Source organism: Microtus ochrogaster, chromosome 7 (genome assembly GCF_000317375.1).
Source record: "Microtus ochrogaster isolate Prairie Vole_2 chromosome 7, MicOch1.0, whole genome shotgun sequence".
Taxonomy (NCBI): Eukaryota; Metazoa; Chordata; class Mammalia; order Rodentia; family Cricetidae; genus Microtus; species Microtus ochrogaster.
Genome location: NC_022014.1, coordinates 21,160,492 through 21,185,798, shown reverse-complemented (window position 1 = coordinate 21,185,798; position 25,307 = coordinate 21,160,492). Strand labels below are relative to the sequence as shown.

Below are 25,307 nucleotides of genomic sequence, written 5' to 3'. Positions count from 1 at the left end.
GCCCTGCACAGTCGTCCCTGTCAGGATACCCAGGCCTGGAGGCAACTGGCTCACCTTCACACTGTCCCTATGCAGGGCACCCACCAGTGACAGCATCACCCATAAATTCCTGTCAGGGAAGCTGTCGGGGCTTGGGAAATAAATAATGATATTTAACATTTTGTAATAACAACAATTAACCAGTAAATAATGTCCTTTAAACTGCAAACGCTGGAGTAAATTAATTCTTCTAATGAGCTGTCAGGCAGGGAAGAAAAAAAGTACCGGTGTTCTTTGGTGGCACGCGGCTGCCGTGTGAGCAGCCGGGGAAGCTCACCTTGGGCCCTGGGAGCTCATTACCGGGAAGCACGCGGCAGCGGCAACGGATTGCGGGGAAGCAACCCGGCCTCTCCCGCACCCACGTGGGCGCCAGGCGGCAGCCCCCTCCGCACCACGCACCGCGCCACTCTAGCTGCGCATCCCGCCAGGTGCTGGTCCTGAGCGAGCAATGCATTTCAATTAGAGACGCCCCTCCTCCTCCCTACCTCCCTTCTGGACACCTGGGCAGCGCTGGGAAAAAGGGGGATAGGGGCTGGGGACATCTGAGAGGGAGAGGCTCCAGAAACAGGTCTCTAGTCCTTACTGCGTGACCTTGGAGAGGTTTCCAGCCCTCTCTGGGCTGAGATGTTGTGAATGGCAACATCTGAGCTAATCAAACCAGCTGTGATTACTTCTGTGCGCCTGAGAAGCTGTGACCATAAAAAGACACCTGAGTAAGACACTCTTTATGTACTGATTCCCAGTCATCGCCAAGATATACTGTCAGGTGACAAAAGCAAGGCACACGGGAGTGTGCAGGGACTGCTAAGGACCGGCCATGCGTCCCTCTTTGCTGGCTGTGCATCCAGATAGGAAAGGGGTAACACCGCAAGCCCCTGAGGAGGGAAGCTGTGCTGTCCGATGTCTATGCCCTTATTTTAAGAGCCATGTGCAGAAACTACCAATTAAAAAAAAAAAAAAACCAAAAAACAAAACCCCGAAAGCTACAAAAGACAAAGGCATAATCAGAGGTCATCTTGCCTCTCAGTAGCTTTCAGGATGTGAAAGTCCCCAGGAGCCTTGCTGAACTATGACCCCACCAGAACCTCCACGGAAGCCAGTACAACATCCTATCCTAACCGTAAGCTAATGAGGAAGTCCCTCCCAGAGGCCAAGCCTATTCCAGCCAGCTTCAACTTCAGTTTCTCTCTTTCTGTTCTGTATTGGGTGGGTGAAAGGGCTGCTGGATGATTTCTGCAGAACAGCAGTTGGGGAGCAGAGAGAAGGGAAGGGAGGGGAAGGGAGGGCAAGCCAAGGGAAGTCCTACCCCTGAAAGAACACACAGGCCCAGGTCTCCATACCTGTGTGGTTATGGTCACTCTGCATTGCTGAGCCTCTCTCAGGAGTCCAGCCCAGCCAATGCTCCCCAGGATGGACAGAAGACCCCTCCATGATCTGAGGCCTCTCCCCAGCCTTGACACTCACCCCCACCCCAGAGCAGAATAGTATGTGAGTGACCTCATCCAACATCCCCATGGACACAGCAGGCTGAGAGGGCTGTGTGGCACAAGCATTGCTGGAGTCGGAGAAGCCCCCATCCATGCTCTGAGGCAGTGCCAGGGGGGCTTTGGAGGTGCGGCTGTGAGGGCACCAAGCCCCCCAGACATCTGACCCCAACTGGTTTTGTTTTTGTGGCCTCGCCTTTGCAGTGAGGTGAATCCTGACTCAAGACTTTCTTGCCAGGGCTGCTTGCAAAAGTCTGTAATTCCAAGCTACTCAGTAAGTTCAAAACCTGCCTGGTCTACAAAGTGAGTTCAAGGCCAGCCTGGGACACTTAGTGAGACCCTGGCTTTTCTTTGTCTTTTGACTTTGTTTTGTTTTTTAAATACAAATGGGGGCACATAGGAGAGCACTCATGGAGTTCAAGCAGGAGGACCTGACTTTGGATTCCCAGTATTTCCCCGAAAAGTCTGGCACAACAGACTACCTGTAACTCCAGCACTGGAGGAGGAGACCAGGCAGTGTTCTGGTGCTGCTGAGCAGCCAGAGTAGCCAATCAGTGAGCTCCAAGTTCAGCGATCCAGTCGGTCTCAGGAAATAAGGTGGAGGGCAATAGAGGAAGGCACCTTCCATCAAGTTCTGGCCCCCACTACCCCCACCCTTGCCACAGAAACACACACATACACATGCACACACACAAAGGTCTATGTATCTAAGTATACTGTGCAGTGCTCAATGACAGGGCAGTTGATTAACATGGGGAAGACCCTGGATTCAAGCCTTGCTACTACTAAAAAAAAAAAAAAAATTAAGTTTGAGGCAGCCTGGACTACTTAGCAAAGACCCTGTCTCAAAACCTCAAGAGTAATGGGATATGGTGGTACATGCCTTTTTGTTTGTTTGTTTGTTTGTTTTCCAAGACAGGGTTTCTCTGTGTAGCTTTGGTGCCTTTACTAGAACTCACTCTTACAGACCAGGCTGGCCTCCAACTCCACTTACAGAACTCCACCTGCCTTTGCCTCCTGAGTGCTGGAATTAAAGGCATGGGCCACCATTGCCTAACTGGCATATGCCTTTTAATCTCAGCACTCAGGAGGCAGACACAGCTAGATCTCTGTGAGTTCATGAGTTCAAGGTCAGCCAGGGTTGCGTAGTAAGCCTGATTCAAAAAACAAAACAAAACCCAAGGGCAAAGAATGTCACTTAGTAGTAGTACATCAGCTGTCTAGCATGTGCAAAACCCAGAGTTTGATCCTTAGCACTCCAAAAGGATGTGTGGAAAATACACAGCCTAGTGTCCAGGGAAAAAGTAAGCACCCCCAAATCACTCCATCTGACTGGTGAGCTGTCGCTCTGCTAGACAAGCCCAGTTTCCAAGACCAAACGAGGTCACTACGATGGCTCCTGAGGTAGGCAGCGCACCTCTGCAGTGCCTGTTTGGGAGGCCGCCCAGAAGAGCCTCCAGGCCTGGGTTTCGGTTTTTGTTTTTTGGTTTTTTTTTTTTTTTTTTGCATCGGGCAGCAGAAACTGGAGCTGAAGCCAGCAAAGTTCCCAGCTTTGGGTCTGAGTCAGCTGCTTCTGGGCCTGGGGGTTCAAGGGTTTCAAAGTCATAACCACTTGAAGGTCACCTGGACCTCTATGCAGCTGGCCCCGTGGCCTGAGCCCTCCGTAGGTCTCCTGTGCCTGGGAGTGGAGCACCAGCTGGAAAAGAGGCATGCTCCTGCATGCACAGGAAACTGAGTTTCAGCTGCATGGAAATTAAACCAGCTTGCCCAGTGCTGAGCTACCACGTTGCGTTGCTTGCAATCAGATTGATTTCTTGGGCTTGTTGTGACGGCAGTGTTGCGATTGATTCGTCTGGGTGGCGGGGAGTTTATCTATTCGAAGCTGTCTGTCATTGATCTGGAAAAGCTTCTGAAACAGCCCAAACACCTAGCAAGGCCGAGGTTACCACCAACCCCAGCTCAATATTAATTATAATAATGAACAGGCATGAAGAGGGTGGGTTCATCGCCTGCCCTGCAGGGCTGGCCTCTGTGAGGTTCTGTGTTTAAGATTCCTTTTGAATCAACAACATGCCAAGTGCGGCTGCTGGACATGCCTAGACAGAGGGAAGTCCGCACGCGTGAGAACTTCCATGGGACTGAGAAGGAGTAAACACTGCTGAAACAGGAAAGGTTTAGGGTAGACTTCAAGAGGGACTTCCTCGTGGACACACAATATTAATCCACTTATCATCTTAGGTTACTTCCATTTGGGTCTGTTTCTTTGTATGTGTTTGCATGTGAGCAGCATGTGTATGTATGTAGAGGGTAAACTTGAGTGTTGTTTATTGAGTACTAACCACATTTTTAATATATATATATATCTTTAGTGACTAGGTCTCTCACTGGCACACACCTTGTGGATTCGGCTAGGCTGGTCAGCCAGCGAGACCCAAAAGTCCGTCTTTCTCCATCTTTCTAGTGTTCTCCACACCTGGTTTTTACATAGGCACAGGGAATGGAACTCGGGTCTTCATGCTTGCATCAAAATCACCTCCTGCCCCCCAGCCAGCTCCCGGCCGCTGAGCCTGATTCTTCCTCTGTAAAATGGTTTCTCAAAGTTGCTTCTCCGTGTCAAAAATCTAGACCTGACAGCACAAAACTAGAGGGCTCTTCTGGGCAGTATTCCGGTTCGGGGGGTATCAGAGGACCCCTACTTCTGGCCATAAACACCTTCCCTTCTCAACCTAGACACAGAGTAGGCATTCAACCAAGGACTGTAGTACTGGTTAATTCAGTGGGTGTCGCCTCGGTGCTTGCTCCACGCCTGGCAAACGTACTAGCGAAGCTATGATGAGCTGGTTTTGAGGAGATGAAATTTGGAGTGGCCATGGAGCTGGGCCTCCCCCTCACCGGAGACCTCAGAAATGGCCTGCCCCTGTGGGATCCCTTGCAAGTTGCTCCTGGAGACCTCAGGTGGGTTGAGAGACAGGGAACAGTTCCCACGACCTCCAAGAGGATTCTGTGTAGCACATGGGTCCTGCAGAAGACCTCACCCTCACCCAGCAGAAATGTGGTCTGATCTGGGGTTCATTTCAAGAAGCAAAGATTCCCAGCTGACTCCCAGCCCCCACCGTACAGAACCCCCCAGAAGTCATGAAAGACCCCCATACTTGAAAGACCCCTGTGCCCAAGTACTATGTTAAACTTTGCTGAAATTTAGCTGGGCCCCTCAGCTCAGGCGATACTAAAACTGGATATCTATGGGTTGCAGACTCACTGACTAGGCTAAGGAGCGAGACAAAGTGCTATATCTAGCTTTGTGGTTTTTCGGGACTAAGGAGAAGGGATACTGGGATACTCCACCCCCCCCCCCAAGATATCCTATCTAAACTGTAAACTCGCTGCAGGGTGTTTTATCTGTCTTTATGTTTTTTCGGGGAAATTCGAGAATAGACATGGGGCCATTCCCAGGATGAGCTAAGCCCACCAATTTGAGAGCCAATGAAATGCTTGTGCTATACTACCCTCTTATGTAATCATTTTTCCCTATAAATATGGCTGTTTGAATTTGCCCGGGGTGTGCAGTTGGCCTAAGCTACTGTTACACCCACAGGCGCCTGTGTAATCAATAAAGACACCTCTTGCTGATTGCATCTGTTGGCCTGAATTATTGAGTCTGGGGGATTTCTCCCACCACCCTTGAAAACAAGGGTTTTTCAGTCACAGCAAGAAGCACTGAAGTTAAGAAGAACTTTTTGGCTGAAGTCTGCACAGTGAAGGTAAGGATGGAGAGGCTTCCTGTCTGCCTGACAGCCCTCCCGACTGTCCTCCCTCTGACACCCCCACCCCCTGTCCCTACAAAGCTCTCCTCTCTCCTCCTGTTTGGCCGCTGCAGAGACCCCCACGACCAGCCCTAAGAGAAACATCAGAAGAAAGTTAATAGGGAAATGCTGTGGCGGATCTAATTGATTTTTTTTTCCTATTGGTTCCCTAATATAGGCAACACTGTTCCTGCCGCTTTTCCGGGCTGGAGATTATGTCATAAATAAAGAGATTTGCTCCCTATTTCCATGTGCTTATCTTTAATAAGTTAAGAACTCAACAAGCTTTAGGACGACTTGAAATAAGCAATGGATCCGGTGGTGGCGCCTGCTGGGGCGCAGCAGCCAAAAGCTGGGCTTGAGGGAAGGGGGAGGCGCATGACTGAGGCAAGCAGAGAATCTGCATTCTTTGAGCTGCCCTGGGACAAGATCAGAAGAGGGGATAAGAGGGGAAGCTGGAAGAGAGCCTGGGCAATAGGACCAAAAGGACAGGCAAGGGCTGTGGGGCTGTGGGGAAAGTGGAGTTAAGTGTGTGGGTTCAGAGGGGGCTGAAGCCCTGTTGGCAGGGCTTGCCTAGCATTTATGAAGCCCTATCACCTCATGAACCGGGCGTGACGATGCACGCATGAAATCCCAGACTCCAGTGGTAGAGGCAGGACGATCAGAAGTCCTGGGCTAAATAGCAAGTTCCAGGTAGCCTAGGATATATGAAACCCTTATCTAAAAGAAAAAAACAAAGTAAGATAAAAGTCTGTGAACCCAGAACTTGGAAGGCAGAGACAGACAGATTGCAATGAGTTTGAGACCAATTTGATCTACATAGGGAGTTTTGGGGCAGCCAGGTCTACACGTCTTAAAAAAAAAAAGAAGAAACAGCCCCAGGCAATAGCGGTGCACACCTTTAATCCCAGCACGTGGGAGGCAGAGGCAGGCAGATCTCTGTGAGTTCGAGGCCAGCCTGGTGTACAAGAGCTAGTTCCAGGACAGTCTCCAAAGCTACAGAGAAACCCTGTCTTGAAAAAAACAAAAACAGGGGTTAGAGAGATGGCTCAGCGGTTAAGAGCATTGCCTGCTCTTCCAAAAGTCCTGAGTTCAATTCCCAGCAACCACACGGTGGCTCACAACCATCTGTTATGAGGTCTGGTCTGCAGGCATACACATAGAAAGAAGATTGTATACATAATAAATAAATAAATAAATATTTTTAAAAAACAAAAAAAACCCCAAAAAATTAATAATAGTAGTAGCAATAAGAATAATAATTGTAATCATAATAAGGTGTAAGGCTTGAATGCTAACTCCATCATTGCTTACTATCTGTGTGACATTAGGTAAATCATTCATCCTCTGTGCTCCATTATTTTAAAACAGAGAGCTTGGGAGGTGAATTAGCAGGTAAACGTACTTACTTACCTCCAAGCCTGATGAGCTAAGTTTGATCCCCAGGATCTACAAGGTAGGACAGGACCAAATTCCACACGAACACACACACACACACTAAATAAATAAACAAATGTAATCCATCCTCATTGTCATCACTTACAGGCAGAGGCTGGGCATGATGGCGCACATCTCTCATCCCGTGACATAGCCCTTGCCTAATGTGTGTGAGGCCCTCTGCTAAATCCCCAATACCACCAGAACCCAAAGAAAAATGAATAACAACAGTGATACACATCTACTTACTGTTCTGGGGACCACTGTACAAATGCTGAGGACAGAGCCTGGTCCAGGGTATTCAGAGAAACAACGTTAGCTCGTCTGTTGTTGGCCTTCCCTGAGCCTTAACCATGGCTAAGCACCTGCCCTACGTCAGGCCCTAGCCTGGTCTTCGCAGATCAGTGAGTCATGGACGTTTTGCAGCAGGGAGCCCGTGACTGGACTAAGACAGGTAATATCACAGGGTACTGCACGGGGGGGGGAGGGGGGACACCCAGAAAGGGGGCGGGGACCCTTGGCATGGAGGCAGCCTGCCTGTCCTGAGGCTCCCTGCTCTTCAGTTCTGGTGCCTCTCAAAGGAACTCACACTTCACTTCCTGGAAGGTGACTGAGGCAGAAGCAAGGTCCCTCAAGACAGAGCCGACCTTCCGCCCTGCTCAAGCAGTTTTCTTTCAGCCTAGACAATACTGTTTCTATTTTCCATTTTATAGTCAAGGACGCTGAGGTCCAGAGGTGTAGCTTAAAGCTGGGAAGTAGCAGAGGCAGGAATTGAACCCTGTTCTAAACACCACCCTCTATCTTCACACAGCAATAGTGCCCAGTGACAGATAGGTGATGGGGCTGGAGGGATGACTCAGTGTTTAAAAGCACTGGCTGTTCTTCCAGATGACACAGATGTGATTCCTAGCACCCTTTGGTGGTTCATAGCTGTCTGTAACTCCAGTTCTGGGGAATCTGATGTCTTCTTCTAGCCTCCATGAACAGAAGTTGTGCAAGTGGTACACACACACACACACACACACACACACACACACATATATACACCCACACATATACATATAGGTAAAACACACACATAAAATACATAACAAAAAGATGCTAACCAATGTCACCCACCTTAAATATATATATAATTAAATTATAAATCATAAAAATAAATAATTAAAATTAAAAATTCAGGCTAAGGACAGAGGAGACAGGGCACATAAAAGGTATTTAATGATTACCAACCATGTGTCATGCTCTCCTGTGAGTCTTCTCACTGCATGCACATCTGGAAGGCAGGTGACACTGCTTTTCTTTTATAGTGAAGTGGAGACTCTTACCTGCACCTGATGCACGCACGAGGCTGGGATCTCAAACTCGGGCCTCTTCTTGCAGCCTCTGGATGAGCAGGGTCTCTTTCTCACAGACTTTGTCCTTGTAAGTCACCACTGTGGCCCCACTGAAGATGGATGGACAAACAGAGTCCTCCCTGGATAGGTTTGGAAGCTCTGCTATTTCTGGTGGAAGAAGAATTTGTCACTCTTGCGTGCGCATTTATAGCCTCCCTTTTCTCCAGGCATTGTCTGGACCTGCAGGCTCTGTGGCTTTAAGGACCAATGACCTCACAATCAGTTGCCATAGAGACCATTGTGATGTCACAATCAGAGGACAAGTAGTTCAAGGAGAGGAGTCGGGGATGGGCGTGCACAGCTAGAATTGAGCACCATTGAGAATTCTGTCCTGTATTTCTGTGCAGAAAATGAAGAGGCGGGAGGCAGGCCTGCAGCTGGCTCCTTAGGGACCACGAGGAGAACAAGAGCTTCTAACACTCCACCTGGGGTCTCCTGGGACGGCACTGTGCCCACACTCACAGGAAGGGTCCAGGGAAAGGAACAGCAGAAACTCATTCCCACGCTGTGGGGCTGTCGGAAGTGGGCTACTTCTACAGCAGGAGGGACTAGGGTTAGACACCAGGAGGATCTGTAGCTAGAAGATCTCCCTGAAAGGCTTATGCACCCTTGTCCCTGATTGCAAGGCTCAAGGCAGACACTGCATCTCAATGGCCTCCTGAGCCTTGTAGAGACAGCCATGTTGTAGCACAGCACATGAGAACCCTCTTCTGACAGAGGCTGGAGAGAGCTCCTGGAGGACTCTGGTTCTGGCATACACAAAGTGCTCAATAAAGGCTTCCTCATTCTGTCAGCCAGTGACTGAGAGAGTAATGAACGGCCAGGGTCTGCAGTGAGGGACAAACGGAGGGAGAGACAGATGCGAGGCGCGTGGGGAACCCAGAGGCCAAACAAGCTTTGGCGCCCATGTTATGTGCCTCACTCTCTGCCACACGGCCACATCCCCCCATTCTGCGTTTAGCCAGAGCTTCCATGTGCTGTCTCTGAGGATATGAAGCACTTGACGTCTGCTCTGGATCCCAGCTAAGCACTGGTCATTTAACTGAATATCTATTGGGTGAATTATAGAACCAACTGTCCCTACCGGTTCCAAGCAGCTACCCCCCAGGATTCTGCTCCTGGGTGACCCTCTAGGTAGGCCTAGGCCCCTGCAGATGAACTCTGGGCAAGAAGCCCAGGCCCAGGGAACCTGTGACTCCTCTGCCGCTTGCCCCACAGAGGTTCACTGATAGGTCCCTTTCTTTCTTACCTCCTCAGGATAGCACGTTAAGTAGTTGTGAATCACCAAGTCTCCTGGGGCCTCAATGTCCCTATCTGTTCAATGGAGACAATGACAGCTTTGTACCTGCCTCATAGGATTGTTATGAAGGTGTTGTTAAATCCCCTGGCTTAATGCCCTCAAACAGCAAATGATAAATGGAGCTATTATTATTTTTTAAGGTAAAGAAGAAAAAGAAGAAAAAAAAACCCTCTGAACTCAGGGCCTGACTTTCTTTAAATGGAGAATAGACAGATCTATTGTGAATTTACTTTCAATGCATGTGACAATCTTTTTAAAGAGGAAATACTTCAGACCTTTCTGTAAAAAGCTATGAGCCCTTGCCTTCTACAATCGCAAAGCTTCTTAGCAGGGTTTGCTGCAAAGAGGAGGCATGATTATTTTTCTATATTATCCAAACCAACCCCCCAGTCCTGCCTCAGGCATAAGGAGAACAAACACAATTTTGCCTTCACCTTGGCCCAGGCTGAGCAACTATCAGAGATGGTGGTGTGGGGTCAACCACAGGTCTGGGATGTTTGCTCACACCAACCCTCTCTTGCCTTGTATCAGCAGAAGTGAGTGGTGCTGGCCCTAGCATCTACAGCTGAGGGGACATCCAGCTGCAGTCTCCCGGCCCCCCCAAGAGAGAACTAAAATGCTTTGAGGCTGGGTCTCATACAATCCAGACTGACCCCAAACTGGATATATAGTTGAGTGTGACCTTGAACTTCTGATCTTCCCATCTCTACCATCTGAGGGCTGACTAGTATTATAGGCACGAATTATCATGCCCAGCTTATATAGCATGAGGTATTAAACCCAGGGACTCATGCACGCTAGGCAAGCACTTTACAAACTGAGCCACATCCCTATCTCAGAACTCAGATGTTTCCAGATGTTTCAACCAATTGGCAAGCCTGACTCTCCTGCCGCCATCTCCAGGTTATCATGGAATCCCTGGCATCCACTGACCAAGGAAGTTTAAATGGTGTACCTGAGGCCTCTTCCACCTGCTCCAGAGTTTAACCCACCAGGTGACCCATTTGCTTACCACGTGCCCGGTATCGAGTCCCCAGCCCCTGAGCAGCACCGTAAACCCAAGCCTCTGGTGGATATGTTTTATGTCAGTTCAAGCGCAGGGACAACCGAGTTCAGAGGATTTTATTTCTGGAGCCGTCCATATTTCTCAGGGATTCTCACCTGTCTTTGTTCCCTCCCTCTCTTGGTTATTATCCTTGGACACTTTCCAAGCCAAGCTGCCTTGATTGCTTGGGGAGACGAAGGCCCCCAGCATCCTCCATGGTATCTCTGGATCTGGCAAGGATGCCCTTGGGGACTATTTCTTCTTCCTTCATCATAACTCTGCAACTGGCCACAAGATAGGTGGCCTTGACTTTCAGGAGTTGGTTTGCCTAAGAGACTTTCCGTATGTCAGAGAATATGAAGAGGGGAGTAGAAGTAGAAGCCTCTGTCTTCAAGGCTGGGGAGGGCTATGTGAAGAGTAAGCCCGGGGGTACAGAGGGGAGGGAGAAGGCCAGCTGTTCTTTCTTACACTGTGCCAACCTAGCCTGACACCAAATTAATAGCATTCAAATGAGATGCAAAGCATTATGCAAATACCGAGGAGAAGGCCACTCTTACCAGAGCCTCTGGGTTGTTGGAAGGCCAGTGCCTGGAGCCCTTTCATGGAGGGCCCCGTGGGCTCTTGTCAACTTCAATCCTCACACCTCAGCACCAGCTTGTGCATAGGATGGAAGAGACTGGCCAGGCGTTCAAATTGGCTTTGCCTCCCAAGCACTCGGGGCCCCTTCCCATCTGAAACAACCCACAGGCAGCTGCAAGGTAGCATAAGCTCCCTGGGTTCCTGTTCGCCACTCATCAGCATGTATGCAAACTAGATGCAAGGCTTTTGCATCTATTTAACTGTCCATTAAAATAGCCCCATGCCCGTCACCTCTGCACAGGCCCAGGCTTCCAAATTGCCAACCCCTGCTGCCTGCAAAAGCCATGTGTTTCCTGAGCCTGGTAATTGCTGTGGTGTTTGTTGAGCTGTATTTGCATTTGATTGTCATTTAACTTTCCATCTTTCTCCTTCAATCAAACCAGGGGTGGGAAAGTGGGGAGGGGCGAGAATTGGGCTTCTACAATTGATTCTTCATTTTAGTTTCAGCCCCATTGGGGTTTTCAAAGAACTTCATTTCTTAGTACCACAAACTTGAACCCTGGGACCTCTCCCTCCACACGGTGGGGGAGGGCCTCCTCCCACCCATCCCAGGACTCCTACGTACAAATAATTTAGCCAACGGGATAGATCTCAAGTCCTATCTCCAGTCTGCATGTTCCAGCACCTGCCTCATTTCTGCCCAGCTAGTGGCATTAAACATTTATGGAACTGTGGAGGATCAAAAGCCTTGGCTGGGGGTGGTGGGCAGGCTGGAGGACTGGGTTTGGAGAGGAAAGTAGTTCACATCAAACCATTTTCTGCTGCTGTCTCAGTGCACCCAAGGCTCCTGCCGCAGTGATCTGGTCCCATTCTTGGAGTGGGGGCGAATGCTCAGAGCCAGGACCTTCGGCTGATTGACTTTGGGTAACCCAGGAAACCAGGCATGTCCCTGGCCATACCAGAAGTCACTGAGTCTAGGGACTTACTCCAAGAAGATGGTGGCAGTAAATAGAAAGTTGTGACCCTACAGCCCCTGAGATAAAGTGGCAACCTCCTTCTCTGCCCCCCTAAAACCCTAACCTCTTTGGAAGCTCTACTTTGAAAGTTGTCTTGGAGAAGAGTGGATTTGGATTCCCCCCTCTTCTTGCTCAGAAAGCAAGTGCTATCCCAACAGAGACTTCAAAATAAGTCACCAATGTGCCTGTGACCCCGAGAGTTGACAGGCTGTTTAGAACTGGAGAAGTGAGGCTGACTTCCCTAGGGATGTGGTTAGAGACCCACTCCTATCTGGGCAGTGACTAGGAGCCCCCCACTCCCCTCCCCCCAGCTTTCAACCCTAACCTTCTTCCTGGTTAGCAGTGAAGTACCATTCTTCCCACTGTTAACAGTGCCTGAAACCCACCCAAAGGATGCCAGGCTGACATGTTTTAGCTTGTAGACCTTCATAATGAAGTAACCCCTGGAAGGTAGCAACCAAGAATGACCTGTCACTCAGCTGACCAAAAATCCTCCTACAGCCAAGCCACAGATGACCCCAGCCCTTCCTCACACTTTCCTATGGGGGCTCAGCCTTATGGAACCAGTCCCCCTACTGACCTCAGCTATCTGGCAGTTTCCCTCATGTTGCTGGCCACATAAACCACACCCCCACTCTGTCCTCCTTCCATTGGATGCCCTCCTACTCCATTCACTGAGTAAGGCAGATTCAACTTGGTTTCACCCATCTGCCGTGGGAAGCCCTCACTGACTTAAAGCAATGCCCCCTTCTCCCAATCTCACAACATTCATACGCCATCGTGCCGTGTGTGTGTGTGTGTGTGTGTGTGTGTGTGTGTGTTTGTATGTGTGTGTGTGCAGAAGCCAGGGGATAACTTACAGGAATTGGTTTTCTCCTCTCCCTCCACCATGTAGGTGTTCTGGGAATAGAATTCTAGCCAGGCTTGACAGCAAGTGCCTTTTACCCACTGAGCCATGTCACCAGCCCATGCCGCTCTCCAGTGCACGTATGAACTGAGTAAACTCTCAAATTGTAAACCTTGAGTATAGATTAATGTCCCCTTGGGTACTCTATTGTCCTAGGTTATGGGTAATACCAAGGTCTAGGAAGAATGGACCCTTTGGAAAGCATGAGAAAAGATGCTTACCAAAAAATGCTTCCTAGCTTGGTCCAGGCTCTGCCTCAACCTTGCATGACCATTCCACAGGAGCCATGTTTACCAGATCTCTAGTAAAGAGCCATGGCAAGTTTTGCTATCATTCCAGTCATACAGTACAAACCATCCTCCGGGTTCAGGGCAGAGCCTGTATTCTGGGACTGTAGTCTCCAGTGGACCCTCCTGAATGCTCAGGCAGTAGGAAGGTCATATTGCAGGTTCCCAGAGAGCTTGCTTGCCTTCCTTCTTGTAAACAGTACCCAGTCCATCTGGAGTCTCACCGTCAGGACAACTGAGTGAGACCAGCAGCAGCCTTTAAGTCACTATGAACCTTCCAGATGTATAAGGTTCAACCTGCATTGTGGCTTGTGCCCATTTCCCAGAGCTGTGTAGTCCTGAGGGGCCCAGGGAATACCTACAAGGAAGAAAGGCAGGCTCTCACGATTCTTGCTAGTTTCCAGACTTCAGACAGGCATTTCTGTGCCTGTTCCCCGATTCTTTTGGCTATTCTTGTCTTCCTTCCCCTCCACCCCTCTTTCCTGGCTTCTCCTTACTTCAGATCCTTTCCTTAAAAGCCTCCCTCCTCCCAGCCTTCTGCTACTCTCCCCCTTTTCTTCACTTCTCCAAACAGCTGTCCAAAAACCCTCTCCCAGCATCTTCCTAGGGTAATTCCGCATGACACTTGGTGCTTGGAATTCCTGACACCAGGCAAGGTGGCTCCCCAGAGCCCACAAGAGAATGTACAGAGAATCAAAGGGGCAGAGCTGGAAGACCACAATGACCAAAAGATCCGAGGAATAACACTTAGGACAAAAGCCACCTATTTCCTTTGGGGGGGGGGGGTGTTCGAAGCAGGGTTTCTCTGTGTAGCTTTGGAGCCTGTCCTGGACTAGCTTTTGTAGACCAGGCTGGCCTCGAACTCACAGAAATCCACCTGCCTCTGCTTCCCGAATGCTGGGATTAAAGTTGTGTGCTATCACCTGGCTAGAAGCCATCTGCTTCCAGGGTAAGATGGAGGGAATGCAGTGGACAAATGATTGGTTCCTCTACAGATGTTAACATCACTCGCACGGTAGTGTCCTATTGACCTAACCGTGGTCCCTTGGATCTAAATAACAGGCTCAAGTTCTGTACAATTATGACTAGCTTGATGTTGGCCTGTGGCTTGCTGGGGTTCCTCAGATCACAAATAGTCATAGAATCTTACTTTTCCACATGATTGAATGGGATAGACTTTTGGTTACTGCCCCTCCTTCAAGTTTCCCTCCATCTGAAACAATACTGGTGGGCTAGAGATATAGCTCAGTGGTGGAGCACCTTTTTATGAAGTATGAGATCGTGTGGGAGGCCCTGGTTCCTAGCACTGAAAATAAAAGCAATTAAATGAAAATTTAAAACTAAAACAGCCGTAAAGACCCCTGATACTCATGCGGGTCCCATTTTCTCTATCAGTTCCAAAACCTGAGCTGGTACTGGCAAAAAAGCTCTGTGTCACTGCGTCTGTGTTCTGGTTCCACAGAGGAAATAGAGAAAGAGAGTCTGGAAATTCGGGACGGCATGGGGACGGAGGGTGCTACCTTTAGCATCCCACAACTTGACCCAGGTTGCCTCCTACCAAGTGAAGAATGTCTCCCCAGGACACAAGTGCCGCTGGCTTTTAACTATAATATCAGGATAATTAAGCTTTTCTGTGAGCACAGTTTGCTGCTGATGCAGCTGCCTGGAGCCCCGGCATTTATTGAGCGCAAAGTAATAATTTATTGTCCTTTGTACGCTCAAAAGCCGTCTTCATTATCGGCCCGGGATGGAGCTGCCACAAGGGCAGGCGGGCCTCACCAGCTGCCTCACTGATGTGCGCCTTCCCCGGTCATCCTAGGAGCCTTCAGGTACGAGGATAGGGTGGGGAAAGGTGGGGAGGGGTTGTTCTCCTTAATGGAGAATCCGATTAGAACCTAACACCCTGGGAAGCTGCTAGCCCGGGAGAGAGTGACAAGCTTGGCTGGGCGTGGGCAGTTTGGGAAGGCGGAGAGTGTGTGCCACATTAGCAGGGCAGTCCTTTCTCCAGGGTTGGCGTGGCTCGGAAGCCTGTGCTCTTGCCGCTGGGTCTTCTGCGCCTTTGCTTGAGACTTTACGGTAAGCCGCACCTCCTGCGCCCCCGCCCCCAGCCCCGCGCGGCGAACCCCGGCGCCGACGCCAGGCGCTGGCCGTGGTGCTGATTCTGTCAGGCGCTGGCGGCGGCGGCCCCGCTGCTCTCCCGGGGACCGACTCAGCCCCCCTGCCCACCCCTCTCCTAGTCCCTAGTTCCCCTGCCGCGGCCCCGATCCGGGGCGCGGCCGCAAGCAGCACCATGCACCCAGCAGTCCTGCTGCTCCTGCCTTCGCTGTTGGCGCTCCTGGCTCACGGTAAGGGACCCCGGCGTCTGGCCACAGGACGGGGGCGGGCGCGGACTCCCAGGGGTAGAAAAGCAGGATCCGGCGCCTCGCTCAGCGCGTCTTGTTGTCCCTCCCAAACACCGCGTCCCGCCGACTGCGCTGTCCCCGGCGCCGACCCAGCCGGGCGGGGCGCGGGCTCCACCGGCGGGAAGCTGTCGCGGCTCCCGCCATTCGCTCCCGGCCGAGACCTCGCCTTTAATCATCTCCCCGGATCTAATGGGATTTCTCTGCTGCAATTCATCACGCCACCCCCTCCCCGCACACACTCGCTCACCCGTGCGCTACCTCGCTCCACTCCAGGCATCTAGGAGCGCCTAGGCGCGTTGCGGGGGGTTGGGGGGTGGATAGCGGGTGCAGAGTCCGGACAGTCCAGCTGGCAGCCTGCCGTTCTGCCTCCCCTGCCGCTCTCCAAACTTCGCTCGACTTTGCCGCCAAGTCTGGGGCCACTCTCATTCTCACCGCAGAGGAACCGGGCCGGTGGTAGCAGAACCTGAGATTTGATCACCTCTCACCTCTCATCGCCATGGCTCTGAAATGTCAGAATTGGAACCTAGAGCACAATTCTGGGGAGACATTGGGGGACCCTGGGAACCCTCTGTCCTTCCCCCTCTCTCTTCGCTGGACTGCAGCAACTGGGGTCCTGCGACTGGCTGTCCTCCCCGAAATTCTTTTATTGCACATACACATGCACACCCTCACATGCCCGGAGTGCTACCCCCCTCGGAGTCTGCCTTCCCACCGGGTCCTATCGACCCCAGAGCGGCAGACTAGTTGGCGGAGACCCAGCCCGGACTCCCAGCCCCGGACTCCGAGTCAAGTCCCAACTTCATTGGTCTCGGTCATGAAAAGCTTGGCCTTGGAGTAGGCAGCAAGGGAGTTTGGAGGGAAGATGAATGAGAAGCAGAAAAGATGCTAATCTAATCTGAAGCAAGCGTTCTCGGAGTCTACAATTGCTCAGGTCCTTCTCGGCTTTTACTAGTCGCTTGGTGGGGTCCGCGAAACCGCACTTGGACTTGGGACTCCAAGTCCCTCGCCATCTGGTTACGGTTCGTAGCTTCTGCTGTGGAGGAGGGAGGAAGGGGAATTTCTAACCTTCGGGCTCCGGCTTCGGGGGGGGGGGCAGAGATTGGAGATCAGATCATCCCGACTATGGCTGGTTTGGGCTGGGATGGTACTAGGCAGCTGTTCTCCTGCCCTGGAGGCACTGGAGCCTGACTTTGAACCTCGAGCTCTACCCACAAGCAGACCATGTCTTTGCCCAGCCCATCTGGCTGCCCACCCTGGCTCCTCCTAGGGCTAGGAAAACTTGGGGTTGTATATTCACCTTGCTGGGAGAAGGGAGAATTTCACAAGCCCCAATCCAGGGATGAAAATGGATGAAGAGAAACCCATCTCCTGGGCGAACAATCTAAGGATATCTCTGAATTCAAGATCTGTATGGTGTCTGGCCACATCCTGGCTACTTCCCTGGGGCACACAGTCTGTGTCAGTTCTCTGGCAATGGAGTCCTTGTCTGAGGGTGTGAGTGTGGTCTGGGGTCTGCAGGTCCCAGGATGTCAGCACTTCAGGAGCTCTGAGTGTTGGGTGTTGAGCCCCTAGTGTGAAGGTGTAGCCTCTGCCAGCCAGTTCCTTGCAGGTTGGAAAGAGAGAAGAGACCTGTGTATGCCTCACAGTCCAGCCTAGACTGGAGGTGTGGAGGAATTTACCCACTCGCCCAGCCAGTGTCCTTCTGGGATTCATTAGATTGTCCAGGGCTGGATTCTCTTTCTGTTGGGTTCCATAGGAAGAAAGAGATTTGGAAGCAGTGGCAAGCCTGGCAGGTGAGAGAGCCTGGACCCAGAGCTAGGTGGCCAGGGGGCCCTTACCTCTACGACAAAGATGAAAGGTTACACATCAGAGTCTGCCTCTCACAGGAGGCAGCTCACTTGGCTTTCTGGGGCTCCTGGAGACTTTCATAAAAGAGAGATTTGGGGAGTAAAGGCCTTAGGCTGGAAATCTTTCAGCCTGAGGATGTAGCCCTGTAGCCTGGCAGCCTGGGAGACCTCAGGCTCAAAAGAGGGACTCAGACCACATGATGCAGTCAGTCAGCCGCAGCCTGAACCTTCAACCTTCGGTAGTCCAGGGGAGGCAGACGCCCTGAAAGCCAAGGAGATGGGCAGTTCCCCCGCCCCAGGGCTCAATTCCCCATTTCTTTTGCAGCTCTTGGATTAATTGGTCCCAGGTATGACAGGCGTTAGACTATGGGACGTCCTCCCAACCCTTGGGGAGTGCCAGGGAGGTCTTGTCACAGTGGGGGAGAAGACAGTTCAGCAGGAGCCAGGCCTGCCTAGGCCTGCTGTGTCAGTTTAATGATTTTTAATGAGCAATTACCTTTAGTCATTCTCTTAATTTCTGAATATCAATAAAGTTAATTAAACTCTGCGTGTGTGAATGTGGCCTGGGGAGATTGTGAAGGTAAAAGCAGCCAAGACTAGGGTGGGATTAGGTCTCCAGGTGTAGAAGCTGCCTCCACAGTTATGTGACCTTGGACCCAGGGTTCCATCTCTCTAAGCTTTCTTGAGAGTGCGGTAGAAAGATGGGGGGGAACCAGAAATAGCAAACCTCAGTTGCTTATTCTTCCAAAAACTGGGGGATAATGTGTGGGAGAAAAAAAAAACGGAAGGATTTGGCTTCCAGAATCCCCACTGATGCAAGGGCTAACAGCCTCTGACTGACTTAACCTAAAATGCTAATTGTTGCTTAGGGATGGAACTCGGGTTGGTACTGGCTTCTGACAACAGATTGCTGAGTCTGGGGGCTGCTTCAGAAGGAATCCTGCTTCCTTCTCTAGCCTGGTACTTCAGGATGAGGGCTTTTGCTGGGGAGATAGCTTAGATTCCACTCAGAGATCCGGAGGTGGACGTGTCAGGCAGGCAGACAGGGAACCCCTGCTGGGTTTTTGAGGAGACCCGCCCTGAGAGGAAGAGAACTCTGAGCTGGCTTTTTGCCCCTCACGGACCTAAGTGAATCAAGCTTGGCAGGCCCTGGCGGCCATCCCAGCCTTCTCAGCAGGGTGGCAGCTTAAAATGCCTTGGGGATGCTGTGGGGCTCTAATGGGGAGCAAGAAGACAATGGGACTGAGGCTTAATTAGAAACCGAGCTTCCATGCCCCTCCCCACACACGTGTCTGCCTGTCAGAAAGGCTGCCTCTCTCTCACCCAGTCCAGGCCCTCCAGCCTCCTCCAGCCCTTCTCATCTCCGTCTTTCCTAGCTCCAGTTAAGCTCATGCTCTAGGTGGGGCTCAGCTTAGGACTCCTGCGTCCTACTTGGGCAGAGCTAACCAGGTTTATTATTCTACCCTCCAACTTCCCCAGAGAGAAAAGGAACGGTAGCCAGGGGTAGCTTCAGTAAAGGAACCTCTCGGTCCAGATGGTGAAGAGCCCAGGCTGCCACATCCTTGGCTCACTAGACCTCTACTCTGGAGCCTTCAGTGTAAGGTTGCATGAAATTCATGCTTGCCAAGCCTGGTTTTTCACCTATGAGAGGCTAAGCTCTATAAACAAGAGTCACCTAGAAGAGGAGAAGCTGCCAGACCCAGTCCATAGCCAGGAGGTAGAAAGCAGGTGCAAGGAGGTCTCCGAGGCCAGTTCCCACAGGAACAACACCATACCAGAAAGATGACTAATAGAGCCGGGGCAAAGGAATCTCTGCATCCGTTGGTCAGACGAGCCAAGTGCTCAACAGCTTCTGGGCTCCTCATGCTCCTTCTACCTGTATTTGTTTCTGTTTTTTTCCTCCTCCTCGGCCAGCCTGGTTAGTCTACTTCAGGCTTCAAGCATGGCTTTACTAGTACTTCGGTAATTGGCACAAGGCATCTGCTCTATGGTGTGTCTTCCAGCCTGGGTCAGAGGACTTGTCCATGTCCCCACTGTCTGTTTGCTGCCCCCATCTGGTCCCCAGACCATTGGATCAGGAGCCTTTGCTGGTTGCTTGAAGCTCCTTCCAGTAGCAGCAACGCAGAAAGGAGACTAGTAAGTCTATCTTGGGCAGCTACTGAATCCCGACTTGGGAGAAGCTGAGGGGTCAGCTTCCTGGCTAGAATGGAGTGACAGGCCTCTGGCAGCTGGGACTACATCATGAAGCTGAGTTTGCATAGCAAGCACACTATTTTTACATAGACTGTATGTTGGGCTCCCCCCCTTTCCTAACAGTTGGCCAATTATTCCGCCTGTAAATTACAGCCTTTACTTAGTTTTTTTCCTGCTACGAATTAAGCTGTCATGCCATCAGCCTTAGGTGGTTTGGGAGGCGGGGCCTGATGGCCATTCTTAATGTGGTAAAGCTTTTTCTCAGTCCATCCCTTAGTGCCACCGCCGCTTATGTCCCCAGTGGCTCGGGGCCTAGCACGGGGCACACAGTAAATGCATGTTAAGAAATTTGTAAGAATTGCACGGTTAGAAATCAACACAGAAATCACAGCAGGGCTGGCCTTTCAAAGCCCCTCCGGCCATTGCCATTCATATCTGGCTGAGAGGGAAGCCTTATATGAACTGAAGGACAGGGGCTCCTGAGTGCACTCACCCAGCCAGGCTTCGGAAACCATCACATAGGAGCTCTGAGATCAGATATGCCCTTGGATGGAATAGTCTAAGGATAATCTAGATAGTAATGTGGGTCCGTGAAGCTTTCTCAGCTCCTAAAAACATCAGGTGTTGGGGTACAGCCCTCCAAGTACTCAGCACATCATTTCTTTGCTCACAGCACAAACATGGTTTGTTCAAGGTGTGAGGACTGGCCCAGAGAACAGCCTCACCCACAGGAGCCCAGGCTTCAGTGATCAAGCCTTTTCTACTCCTCTTGGATTTAATGTTCACAGTGAGAGGTTGGGAGCGAACAAGCCACTTACCCTGAACAGGAAGGACACCCCAAAATGCCTGCCCATTTTTCAAGGTCTTGCTTCAGCCAGGACCGTCTCCTCTAGCCTAGGGAAGAGTGGTAATGTAGGCAAATAGGAACCCGGAATGCCACGATTCAAATAATATAAGCAGCAACAATAACAGCAAATGTTTATTAGGACCGACTACATGCCAGGTTCCCTGTGTGCTTTATAGACATCCGCTCATTGCTTTTCCTATCATTTCCATGAAATAGAAGCTATTCCTTGCCTTTCATAGACCAAGTTCAAGCTCATATTGTCTGACAGACTCGAGACATAAATAGTCCATAACTTTCTTCTAGCACACTTCTGGCCTTGACAGTTGCTTTCCTGGTGATGTCTATTCCCAGTCTTTATCATATAGCAGGTTACAGACATTTTATCATCCTATTCTTAATGCAAAGGACTGAAATATCTTGGCCCAAAGGTCTGTAGTAACTCCTGTCCTTTGGGGACCTTGGTAAATAAGAGGAATGGTCCCGCTTGTCTTGGCTTCTTGGGTTATCACACCCCCTCAGCCTTTATTGAGGCCCATTCCCCAGATGGAAGGCTGAAGTCTTCCTCAGCTTCTTTCCAACTACCTACCTGTCGTCCAGCCGCCAGCTCTTCCAGGGAGAAGATCGATGATGCAGCTGCAGGCAGAGTGTTGTTGGCCATTGATTGTTGAGATTTCTCGGAGGGCTTGGGAGCAAACAAACCTGCCACGTCTCCAACAACAATCCCAGGCTCTTGCTGCAGAGCCTGCACGCAGCCTTGCTGGCAGGGCATCTGGCAGGAAGAGAAGGGGTGAGGTGGGAGGTCCTGGCTGAGACCAGCAGGAACCAGGGGCTCTGCCAGGAGATGAGCAGGGACTGAGTAAGCATGGGAAGGAGGGGAGGAGATGCAGTGAGGATGCTGGGTAAAGCGTCCTCACCCTACCACCATACAGGACTTAACTGGTCCTGCCTTTACAGACTGTCCTTCTGTCTGTTTCCATTCTCCCACCTCCCCTTTCCTGATCACCCAGAAAAGCTAGCCAACACGAACTCAGCTGTCCACTTGCCCATCCTTCCATTCTCCATTCAACAACCCCTCTATACAGCACCTATTAAAAGATAGACTGTAACACAAACCCTGACCTTAAGGAACTTAGTTTAGTTTAGGGGCAAGCTACAGCCTTAATAAATAAGATCAGCTCTTGCTACCTCTCTAGCTAGACCAGAGACTTCTGGGTTTTTTTTTCCTCTGATATTAATTGAACGAGTTAGATATGACAAATGACACCTACAGGATCCAACTACCCTGGACTCCAGAAGGACAGATGACTCCTGGCCAGGAATCCTTCTGTACCTCACTTTCTCACTTGTGGCAGGAAATTACCATCTCATTCTGTGAAGGGCCAGAAAGTCTCTGGGGTCCTCAGGTCAGGCCATGAGGGAAGTCCTTCATCAAAACTTTCCCATCTCTGCTGGGTCTGGGTGTCCCTGTAATTTTCAACAGGGTTACATGGTACAGGGGCCCACCTGCTTGTCACCAGACCAAATACATTGCATATAATCCAAGTTGTGGGTCTCCACCCCCAAAGTGTATGCCCCAGGGGTTAACCAGAATTATCATACCCTGGTAGTAACCTAATCATGTCCTTAGGAGGCCCCTTTCACCCCTTTTCTCCCTTACCCAAAGGCTCTTCTCTTTACAATCAAGCCCCCTCCCTCCCATCAGGCAGAGAGGGCAAAATTTAGAAAGCCCCTGGACCACCGAGCACCCCTACATCTTCTCTATAGGCTATTTTCTTCCTGCTCTCCCCATTCTCAGACCAGACTCAGCTACACTGTCCCCGCTCAGCTTCTCCCTGCTCCCTCCTCCCTCGCAGCTCTGATCACCAGCCTCTTTGTCCCTCTAGCAGCCACCTGCTGAGCGTCTGGCCAGGGTCCCACAAGCCAGCAGGTGCCTAGGGAGTCCCCAGTGCCTGGGGAGTGGGAGAAACAGGCAGTGTGGAGAGCCAGACTGCAGCTCAGGAAAAATTCCAACCACACAGAGCTAATCAGAGAGTTAGGGCCCAGGTTTAAACCTTGGGCTGGCTCTGGGTGTCTAGGTGACCTTGGGTAAATCAAGTCATCTCCCTGTGCCAATGGGAATTCATGGTACCAGATTCTGTCAGGCCTCTTTTGTAGACAGCATAGAATCAAAGGAAATCAGAGAGGGTAGGGACTGGGAAGCGACTAGAATCCCTCTTTGAGAAGGCGGTCCTCCAATAGCCAGAGAGATACAGGGTACCAAGACAGGGGCCTCTTTACCAGGCAGTCACTGGAGAGGCTGGACCTGATGACCCAGGAAGCCGGGGTCAGGGCTGGGCTATTGGTCATGGGCAAGCATTAGCCGAACAAGGTCTTCCAGCAAGATAAAACTAAGGCAAAAGGACAGAGCCTGGGTTTGTGGACCTTTTAAGGGTCTTCACCTGGCACACTGCTCTGCCGAAGTTGTCGTCGACATTATTTATATCCAGCCAGGAGATGTGCTGGTGATTGGAAACATCTGGTCCAACAGCTGGCGGTCCCCCTCCTGTCGAGACACCCTATTTTATGGCTGGCTAAAGAAACAGGAGGAAAGTCACATTTTGAGATAAAAGACCCCCTGCTATCTCCATGCGGAAGTGTGAAGGAGGCGTCCAGTAAGCCAGGGCACGGCACATTTATTCCTCCAGACTTCCTTCTCCTCCCTCCTGCGCTGCCCACTCAGCCCCCCAACTTGTGGCAGAGCCCTGTTCTATCCTACTATCCAGTTACCTTTCTCAATCCCCTTCCGCCTACAGCCCGGACTACGACAGCCTGTTACTCAGGTCAAGGTGGTGCTTCTGAGGCTCCAACCACCCGCTGGTCCCAAGTCTGAGTCCTGCAGTACGTGTAACCTCACACTGACTCTGGCACTCCCTTGGCCTTCCCTGCCCGGAACTTCAAGCAACAGAAACAGGAAGAGACAGGGAGAAAGTTTAACTCTCTTAATTTGAGGTGTCCATCCACCCAGCTCAGCAGAGTCCTTGGAGGTCAAAAACGAGGTTGGGTGGGGAAAGAGAATGGGGGTGAGGGGTGAGCTGCCAGCAACCCTAAGAAAGCAGCCTAGACATGCAAGTAGCCTGGGTTGCATCCTTGCCTGGCTTGTCCATCTGCTCCTGGGTGTCCCTCTGTCTCTACATCCTAGGGCAGAGGCCTATGGACTATGTAGATCTCAACTCAGCTTGGGCTGCTGTCTCCCACCTTCTATAGGCCTACTCCATTCTCTTTCTCCCCAATCTTGGGCTCCACTGACCCCCTCAATGAAATTTGAGGAGATGCCTTTATTTTTAGCAACCCTGCCCCTCCCTCCTCCCCTGCTGAAGATGCCTGTGGAAGTGGAGGGACAGGGCAAGCCTGGGGAGTCTCATAGATTAAGGTGCGCACAAGCTGAGCCCCTTCCCTCAGTCCCACAAAAACACAGTCCCCATGTCTCCCCACCACACTGTCTCACTGGGTGACCAAGTCCACAGATGGTGGGTGGCAAGCGGCAACTGCTGGAAGAAGGTGCTAGGCTACTCTTTGCTCTTCACTCCCACCTCTCCAAGTCCCCAAAGACAGGGCTTACCTCTCCCTTCCCAATGACTCTCCCCTAGGTCATCTGGAAGCAAGGTAGAGCTCCTGACCTTCCCCACAGAAGCTGGGTAAGATGGAGAGGGGGGCTGAAGGGTCAAGCAAGAAGCAGAGAGAAGGCAGGCATGCCCGATGAAGCTACGCATCCAGCAGCCTCTGATATGGTCCTTGAACTTCCTAGAGGGGTGTCAGGCCCACGCTAAGGTTCAATTCTACCCAAAGGCCACTATCAAATCATTATCTCCAGACCCAGCAGGAACAAGAACTCACCCCCATGGCTACTCCCACTGGCCCTGGGAACTGGCCTCAACTGGGAGAGCACAGAGCAGTTCCAGGAGCTGAACCAATGGACCAAAAAGGGAGGCAGCCCTGGCTCCCTCAGAGGAGGCCCACCTCTGGGCATAGCCTGTCTTTGCACTCAAAGGCTCCTTGTCTCTACATCTGTCCATCTGTCTTGATCTCAGACCCCTAGGCCTGCCTTCCACATACACCACCTGCCACAGGTAGGCCTTCTATCTGAGCTTCCTCACCTGTAGGATGAAAGGATGTCACCAGATAGTGCAAGTGGGCAGTGATCCGAGCCAGAGCATAGCAGGTGCTCAGACACTGTAGGGCTCTCCGGATCATCCAGTCCCACCCGAGCCACAGGCCCACACACATACACGCGTGCACCCACTCACATATACTCATGCTTTGGCATTTGCACATACACATGTATGCTCATGTGTGCACACACTTAACATGCACACACAGACACTCTCACAGATGGGCACACATAGCCTAACTCTCCAATGCTCAGCAAACAGTGACCAAGAGATAGATATAAGTCAATGGACCCCAGAGCATACAGAAGGAAAGTGGACAGTAACAGTATAATCCTCTACTCTGCCCACCATCTCTATCAGTTCCTAGAGTTGGGCACCAATAGCAGAAAAGTTGTAACTGCCCCTCCCACCTAAAGATGTCTTAAGAAATCAAGAAGCGCTGGGTGATGGTGGCGCACGCCTTTAATCCCAGCACTAGGGAGGCAGAGGCAGGTGGATCTCTGTGAGTTCGAGACCAGCCTGGTCTACAGAGCGAGTTCCAGGCTCCAAAGAGAAACCCTGTCTCGAAAAACAAAA

The 25,307-nt window shown here is 51.1% G+C and overlaps 2 protein-coding genes across 4 annotated transcripts in view; one reads left to right on the top strand and one right to left on the bottom strand.

Moving 5' to 3' along the window:
* Positions 1-8,270, bottom strand: part of Pipox (pipecolic acid and sarcosine oxidase) — a 39,284-nt gene extending 31,014 nt beyond the window's left edge. Inside the window, exon 1 of the mRNA XM_013347468.2 lies at positions 8,092-8,270. The gene's annotated coding sequence lies outside the window, so the exon portion shown is untranslated. The remainder of the gene's footprint in view (positions 1-8,091) is intronic.
* Positions 8,271-15,419: 7,149 nt separating this feature from the next.
* Sez6 (seizure related 6 homolog) overlaps positions 15,420-25,307 on the top strand; it is a 47,680-nt gene continuing 37,792 nt past the window's right edge. For all 3 annotated transcript variants that reach the window (XM_026780133.1, XM_005349483.1, XM_005349482.3), the window contains exon 1: positions 15,420-15,639. In XM_026780133.1, coding sequence (XP_026635934.1) covers positions 15,585-15,639 — 55 coding nt within the window. In that variant the 5' untranslated portion in view covers positions 15,420-15,584. The remainder of the gene's footprint in view (positions 15,640-25,307) is intronic.